This window comes from Sarcophilus harrisii, chromosome 3 (genome assembly GCF_902635505.1).
Source record: "Sarcophilus harrisii chromosome 3, mSarHar1.11, whole genome shotgun sequence".
Taxonomy (NCBI): Eukaryota; Metazoa; Chordata; class Mammalia; order Dasyuromorphia; family Dasyuridae; genus Sarcophilus; species Sarcophilus harrisii.
The window spans coordinates 591,125,055-591,133,021 of NC_045428.1; the positions used below are offsets into that span (position 1 = coordinate 591,125,055).

Below are 7,967 nucleotides of genomic sequence, written 5' to 3' on the forward strand. Positions count from 1 at the left end.
AGAGACAGAGATGGGGAGAGACAGAGATAGAGGGGAGACAGAGATGGGGAGAGACAGAGACAGAGATGGGGAGAGACAGAGATAGAGGGGAGAGACAGAGATAGAGGGGAGAGACAGAGATGGAGGGGAGAGACAGAGATAAAGAGAGGGGAGAGACAGAGATAGAGGGGAGAGACAGAGATAAAGAGAGGGGAGACAGATAGAGGGGAGAAACGGAGATAAAGAGAGGGGAGAGACAGATAGAGGGGAGAAACGGAGATAAAGAGAGGGGAGAGACAGAGATGGAGGGGAGAGACAGAGATGGGGAGAGACAGAGATAGAGGGGAGAGACAGAGATGGAGGGGAGAGACAGAGATAAAGAGGGGAGAAACGGAGATGGGGAGACAGAGATAAAAGAGGGGAGACAGAGATAAAGAGAGGGGAGAGACAGAGATAGAGGGGAGAGACAGAGATGGGGAGAGACAGAGACAGATGGGGAGAGACAGAGATAGAGGGGAGAGACAGAGATGGGGAGAGACAGAGACAGAGATGGGGAGAGACAGAGATAGAGGGGAGAGACAGAGAGAGGTAGACAGAGATGGAGGGAGAGACAGAGATAGAGGGGAGAGACAGAGATAGAGGGGAGAGACAGAGATAAAGAGAGGGGAGAGACAGATAGAGGGGAGAAACGGAGATAAAGAGAGGGGAGAGACAGATAGAGGGGAGAAACGGAGATAAAGAGAGGGGAGAGACAGAGATGGAGGGGAGAGACAGAGATAGAGGGGAGAGACAGAGATAGAGGGGAGAGACAGAGATAGAGGGGAGAGACAGAGATGGAGGGGAGAGACAGAGATAAAGAGAGGGGAGAAACGGAGATGGGGAGAGACAGAGATAAAGAGGGGAGAGACAGAGATAAAGAGAGGGGAGAGACAGAGATGGAGGGGAGAGACAGAGATAGAGGGAGAGACAGAGATGGGGAGAGACAGAGATAGAGGGGAGAGCATTGGTAGACAGAGGGAGACAGAGACAGAGGGAGAGACAGAGAGATGGGGAGAGACCCAGACAAAGAGAGGGAGAGAGAGACAAAGAGAGGGGAGAGACAGAGATAAAGAGAGGGAGAGACAGAGATAGAGGGAGACAGATGAGGGGAGAGACAGAGATAGAGGGGAGAGACAGAGATAGAGGGGAGAGAGAGGGGGAGAGACAGAGATAAAGAGAGGGGAGAGATGGAGATGGGGAGAGACAGAGATAAAGAGGGGAGAGATAGAGGGGAGAGACTGAGATGGGGAGAGAGAGAGAGAGCAAAGAGAGGGAGAGACAGAGATAGAGCGGAGAGACAGAGATGGGGAGAGACCGAGATAAAGAGGGGGGTGTGGGAGACAGAGATACAAAGAGAGGGAGAGACAGAGATAGAGGGGAGAGACAGAGATGGGGAGAGAGATAAAGAGAGGGGAGAGACAGAGATGGAGAGGGGGAGAGACAGAGATAAAGAGAGGGAGACAGAGATGGGAAAGAGATTGGGAGAAACATGGGGTGGGCTGGCATCCGAGGGAGCCGGGGGACAGCGGGGAGCTGAGCCAGGCCAGATCCATGTGCCACAGGGACCTGCCTCTGGGGCCCTGGAACCAACCGGGGCAGGGATGGAACAGAGATAGAGTCTAACCACTGCCCCGCCCCCCACTCTTTCTGTCCTAGATTGTCTTCTGGGAGACTGTGGGGTGGCTTGTCTATTACCCAGAGAAAGTTAGGGGAGGGCCCTTACGGGACAAAACTCAGGGAGGGAGGGGAGGCTGGGCTGGAGGCCTGGGCCAGCAGGGAGCGGACGTTGGCAGCCGGCCCCCAGAGGCGGGAGGTGCTTGGACAGTTCTCTCCTCGTCTCCCTCACCTCACCGTGCCTTCTCCCCACAGTGGAGTACCAAGTGAGGCTGGACATACAACTGTTTGATCAGCTGTGTGCCCTGGGCCTGGAGATCCGGGCCCTCCAGGAGGAGGCCGAGGCCGACTTGGATGAGGAGGAAGAAGAGCTGCGGACCTCCCCGTCCGACTGGCTCATCCCAGACTTTGAGATCACACTCAGCCTCTCCCTCCGCTGGAGTCTTCTCGGGAGCCCCGCTGTAGCCGAGGCTCCTCCGGAAGGCTATGAACTTGTCTCCTGTCGGGGACAGGTGCTCCTGTTTGCAAAGCAATCGATGGGAGACGCGATAATCGATAACGATGGAGCGGAAATTTGGGGGGAAAGCCGATTTGGGGGCAGATGTTTAGGGTGTCTGCTTATTGTGTGCAGAGATTAATAAACGAGTCCCAGATTTTTAAAGATTCAGCTCAGAGGATATGGAGCTTAAAGAAACTTTATACATGATTTAGTCCGAACCCCTCCCTCCCCCCAGTTTACAGACAGAGAAACAGTCTCAAGAAGGAGCCTGGCCAGGATCTCCCCGAGGTGGGAGCCGGGAGGGCTTGGGTTCTCGGGGACAAGGTGACGCGATCTGTGCTCTGCCCCCTGAGCATCCTGCTGCTCCGCCTAGAAACCCTCCAGATGCCGAGGTAAATGCCTGCTCGTGAGCAGTGTCTAAGGTGCTTGTTGTTCTGTGGAGAAAATGGCGACTACGGGTGGCTGTACGGGGCTATGTGGGCAGATTTCCGGCGCTGGACTCCCTGCCTCGGAGACGGGCCAGACGGGGAGGGATGTGTGGCCGGCATTGGGGACATGGTGACTTGTGTGTTTGCCAGTGGGGTCCCTGAGGGGGTGAGGAATGGGGGAGAGGAGCCATGGGACTTCCTTGGGGTCCCCCAGCTCGGAGAGAAGAGGCGCTAATGGCTCCATGAAGCTGGAAGTCTGCCCTCGTCGCCAGGCTCGTGGAGCTCCCCGAGTATTTCTGCCTCCCGGAGCCAGACCTCGAGCTGCCGGGCGATCTTCTGTCAGGGAGGGAAGCAAGGTCGAACTGGAGTTCCCGCCTTCCCCTTCCTGCCCTCCTGATTTGGGGGGGAACCTGGAAAGGACAGTCCCCACTCACCTGGCGCCCCAGGCGCAGGCGAAGTGGGTCTGAGGACCGGCCGACCATGTCCTAAGCAGTGGGACGTGCTCCCCAGTAGCTGCTGGCTCGAGGCCGCGGGGCGCGCAGCACACCCAGCACGTGCCAAGGGTCGATGTCACCTGGCAGCAGAGAGAGACGCTGAGGGGCCGATTAGGGTGATCCTGGGAGCGAGGATCTCCGCAGCCCCATGCACCCTTACCATTGACCTAGTTGAACACGGTTGGCCCCTGCCCTGCCCCTCGAGTAGGGTATTGGTCCGGGCCACAGCCTCGGCCACGGAGGCCGGCGAGAGCCCGAACACCTGGGCACACAGCTGGAGCTGGGCGGAGAGCACACTGCGCCTGGAGAAGGGGCAGCTGGGGTCCTGACAGGTGATGTCTGATGGGGCAGAGGGGGGTCTCAGAGCCCCCCACAAACGTCCACGTAGGGCACACGTGGGCCTGTGCAGGCCGAGACTCAGCGAGGGGAGTCAGGGATTAGCCCCACGGGGCCCAAGTGCTGAAGGGATGCTACAAAGGGGCAAACCTGGCCTGGGCCTGGGGGACCGGAGCTGGCCAGGAGAGGGCCAAGTCGGGCCGAGGACGCCCGGGGGGCTTGGGTTCTTGTTTGGGCTGGAGGTTCTGCGGCAGGGCCCCTTGGCGCGCTCCCCGGGGGTGGCCGGGGGCCCAGCACGGATAGGGTGGCGGGAGCTTCCTGGGCCCGAGGCGGATGGAGGACGGATTGGGTCTCGCCAGGGCGCCCCGGGCCGGAGCAGGGAGCGTCACTCACAGTATCCGAACTCTGTGCACGTCTGATAGAACCACTGCCTGTCCCCAGGGCCCGTGGCCCGGGGCCTGGTGTCCCTCAGGGCGGCCACAGCAGCTGCTCTCGAGCTGGGCAGGCAGGGGAGGCCCAGGGCCTGCAGGACGCGCTACGGCAGAGACCCGAGTCTCAGCGAGGGAGCCAGGACCCCGATGTCCGGGGCCCCTGGCGGCAGGACCGGCCCTCACCTGGACGGCGTCCCGGAGCCCCGACAGGGGCCCCCCGCTCCGGTTGGCCAGGACGAGGTGGCAGAGGCCTCTCACGTCCAGGGGCGCGCCGGCCTGCTGGTCGTACTGCACGGCCGCCCCCACCAGCCCTTCCAGCTGCTCCAGGAGCTCAGCCTGGTCCTCCGGGGCCTCCAGGGCTCCACAGGCCCTCACCGCCGACTGCAGGGCGGCCCGAGCCTCCGTGCCTTCGGACAGGCCACGGTCCAGCTCGGAGAAGGCCAGGGCCACGGCCCTCCGGCACTACCAGGGGGAACTCAGTCGGATGCCTTCCTCCCTCCTCCCCACGCCCGACGCCGGACCCTGCCCGGCTTCCCCTGGGCTGCCGCGGCTACAAACGCCTAGGAACTAGATGCCTGGGAACCGGCCGCCAGAGCACCCGGGCTGGGCAGGACCTCGGAGGCTTCCTGGTCTCCCCACCCCCTGCCCCCAACGGCCCGGAGGCCCGGGAAGGGAAGGCTTCGGCCAAAGCCACACAGATGATAAACGGTGAGTCTTGGAAGCGAACCCCCAAATCTGGAGGAGGCAGCGGAGCCCAGGGAAGGGGAACCCCAGGATCCTGCAGGAGGAGACCAGAGCCAGGCCTTCCGGGCCCTTACTGAGCCCACGGTCCCCTCGCCCTCCCTGGTCAGTCGCCGCTCCCCAAAGGGAGAGGATGGTGGGGATCAGAAGGGCCTCCCTTTGGAGGGAGGTCTGGCTCACCCTGGGGTGTCCCCAGTAGGCTTTCAGCTCGTCCCCCCCTAGGCCCACCCTGCCAGCCCCGGGGTAACCAGTCCCACCCCAAGGCCCCCACATCCCCGTGGCCCAGAGAGTACCTTCAGGGATCCACCCACTGTGGGGTCCGCCAGGCTCCTGGACACTCCCTGGGAGAAGGGGAAGGCAGGACTCCAGATCTGGCCCTCACCAGCCCCAGGCTCAGCACCCACTCGGCAGGGGGGTCTCCTTACCCGGTTGTAGCTGGAGAAGTCCAGCTGGGCTTGCACGGGAGCTGAGGAGGCCACAGCTGCCCAGATGAGGTGGGGGAACTAGGAAGAGGGAGACCGGCTCGTGAGCCTGGGGATGCTCCAAGAGGGACAGTCCTCCCTCGGGCCTCCTGGGGAGGCCGTCCTGGCCGAGTTCTCCAGCCTCCCTTAACCCCCCACTCCCCAACGGGGGCTAGAGGGGGAGGATCCCAGACCTTCAGCCGGGCCCAGGCAGCCAAGGAGCCGGCATAGGAACCGCCGAAGCTGACCCAGGGACTGGAGGCCGAGATGTTGTAGATCCGAGAGAGGTGGACGCGGGCGGAGGCCACGTCAGCCAGGCTGGAGGGGGACAGAGGGAGAAGGGGGATGGAGAAGCGCCGAGGTGCCACGGACAGGGGTCGGACTGATCTGCAGGCCCGAGGAGGACCACGGTGCTCCACAACCGGGGTCCTCCACATCTGGGGTCCTCCACATCTGGGGTCCTCCACATCTGGGGTCCTCCACATCTGGGGGGGGTCATCCTCCACACTCCAGGGGTTCTGAGGCTGGCTAGCTGCTTGACCTTCAGTTCCTCCTCCATAAATTGAAGACATTGCACTCCATGGTCCCCAAGTTCTCCTCCTGCTCTCAACCTATGACCTTATCATCCCTTGTCCCTGGGAGAGAGAGATGCAAAGAAACCCGGGGAGGCCGAGAAGGGCAAATGCCCACCTGGGGTCCGGCAGACCCCGGCGCTCGGCAGGCCCCTCTTCCAGCCAGGAGGAAGTCCCCGGGGAATCGGGACTCCTTCGCCAAGAGAGGGGCAGCTCCACCTTGGGGAGGGGCCCCAGCCGGACCCTCAGAGGGAGGGAGACAGACCCCTGGCTCCCCCTCGGCCCCCTCCCCCACCACTCACGCATGCCGACTGGACAGGAAGCGCAACTGTTCCAGGCCCAGGCCTCCTGGGGGAACGCTGTGGCCGTAAAACCGGTGCTCCAGAGAAATCACCAGAGCCCCCCAGTGGGGGGCCAGGGTCCCAGGGTGACCTGAGGGAGGGAACTGATGGAAGGGGCCACCCCCGGGCTTCTGGCCCAGCAGTATGGGTGACCCTCCTCAGCCTGAGGGACCCTGGGATGGGGAGCTCCCCCCCCCGCCCCCCGTGGCTTGGGACCCCCTCTCCCAGCCTCATCCCTTCTCAGGGCCCTCGGGCTCCCGTCCACAGCCTCCGTACCTTTAAGCACAGAGCTCGGCCCAAGGCTGCCTTCACCCCCGATGTGCAGGAATACGGGGCCGTCTGGGGCCCTCCAGTGCCCGGCGTTCACCCAGTACCTCTGAACAAGGCGGGAGGAAGGGAGGGCACCACCCTCACCTCTCTGAGCCGCAGATTCCTCACCGCCCCCCCAGGGAGGAAGAAAGCCCCCAGGCTTACCTCTCACTTCGATCAGGAAACCGGGGACCTCTGATGTCACTGATGCACCCTCGCACCAACCCACTCCCCCCACCTCCCCACCCCCCCATCACTCCCGATTCAACTACAGCCTCAAGCCCTAACCTCCCGTCTGGTCCTGCCCCTCGAGCTCCTGGAGAGCGATAGGGATTGGAGTCAGGGAACCCCCGGCAGGCCCATCCGGCACCAGGAGGGGGCCACCCCTGGCCTGCCTGCAGAGGGACAAGCCAGCCCGGGACGGAGCGGGTCAGACCCTTAGCATGTTTTATCAGAGAACAATTTGGGGATGTCCCTGAGTGGGGCTGGGATGGTCCAGGATTTGTGCCGGAGAAAACTCTGGGTGTTGGAGGTTTATTTAGGCAGAAAACATGGGGTCCGGCAAGAAAAGTTGGGAGAGATTTCAGGGCCTCGGGACCAGGATGTGTGTGGAGGGAACTTTTCCTGGGGAAAGGATTTGTACCCCACAACGTATTTGGGTACAGGCCTGGGCTGAGGCCATGGGCCCGGGCTGAGGCAAGGGGCCCAGACTGAGGTGAGGGGGCCCGGGCTGAGGCGAGGGGGCCCAAGCTGAGGCGAGGGGCCCAGAGTGAGGCGACAGGACCCGAAGTGGGGTGAGGAGGCCTGGGCTGAGGCAATGGGACCCGGACTGGGCCCATGGACCCGGACTGAGGCAAGGGGCCCAGACTGAGGTGAGGGGGCCCGGGCTGAGACAAAGGGCCCGGGCTGAGGTGAGGGGCCTGGTCAGGGAGGGAAGCTGAATGCTGGGGAGGAGTGTTCTGAGAGCAGATGAGGAAAGGTCCCTGGGCGGCTGGGGGAGAGAGGCCCTGGGAGCTGACCTGCAGGAAGGAGCGCCGGTCCGAGCTGTTAAAGGGATCCAGGGGCTGCCAGAGCCAGCCCTCCCTCGCTGAACTCTGCTCCCCCAGCTCAGCCTGCGCTTCCCGTACATGCTCCCCAAACCGGCTCAAGAGGGAGCCTGGGAAGCAGCGAGAGGAAAGGCAGAGCTCAGCCTGGGAGACCCAGGGACCCCCGCAGTCCCCCAGGTCCTCGGCGAAAGGAGGGACACACCTGCAGCGGAGAGCCCCCAGAGGGACCCCAAGAGGAGCGGAGCCAGCAGGAGAGCGGCAGCAGGAGCCATGGCTCAGATACCGGAGAGGGGAAGATCTGGGCACTCCCCTGGGGGCCCTTATAATCCCCACCGGCCCCCAGCCTGGACATGCGTCTTTAGGAACAGCCCAAGCTCACCAGGAATGCCCCAAGCCCAGCGGGAGCTGCCCAGACACCTGCAGCCCCCCCATCCCCTTCTCAGGTTACCCCCCAAACGCAGGCTCTCCTTCCTCTGGCCCCATCTCTCAGTGCTACCGACATAAAATCATAGATTTAGAGCTGGAAAAGATGTTAGTGGCTCATCCCCCCTCCCCATTTTACAAGAGAAAACTGAGTCAGAAAAATGACATGGTTTGTTCAATAAGCAGATGGAGTAGAGCCAAGAATCCAAGCCAGGTCCCAGAAAAGGTGGCGGCTTAATGGGCTCTGGAAGGAG

General features: G+C 62.5%; 1 protein-coding gene across 1 annotated transcript; it reads right to left on the minus strand.

The window, feature by feature from the left end:
- Positions 1-3,044: 3,044 nt before the first annotated feature.
- Positions 3,045-7,562, minus strand: PRSS16 (serine protease 16). The gene is made up of 11 exons (XM_031961642.1): positions 7,493-7,562; positions 7,264-7,400; positions 6,212-6,311; positions 5,897-6,026; positions 5,217-5,340; positions 4,987-5,064; positions 4,855-4,902; positions 4,004-4,282; positions 3,783-3,924; positions 3,246-3,392; positions 3,045-3,133 (listed from the first exon to the last, which is right to left on the minus strand). The coding sequence occupies exons 1-11, from the start codon at positions 7,560-7,562 to the stop codon at positions 3,045-3,047; spliced, it is 1,344 nt and encodes a 447-aa protein (XP_031817502.1).
- Positions 7,563-7,967: the final 405 nt, after the last annotated feature.

Coding starts and splice junctions, on each gene's coding strand:
- PRSS16 (XM_031961642.1), bottom strand. CDS start 7,562: ATGGCTCCTGCTGCCGCTCTCCTGCTGGCTCCGCTCCTCTTGGGGTCC. Junction 6,312..7,263: donor ACCGGCGCTCCTTCCTGCAG/GTCAGCTCCCAG, acceptor CGCCTTGTTCAG/AGGTACTGGGTGAACGCCGG. Junction 5,341..5,896: donor TTCCTGTCCAGTCGGCATGC/GTGAGTGGTGGG, acceptor GTCCCCCTCCAG/CCTGGCTGACGTGGCCTCCG.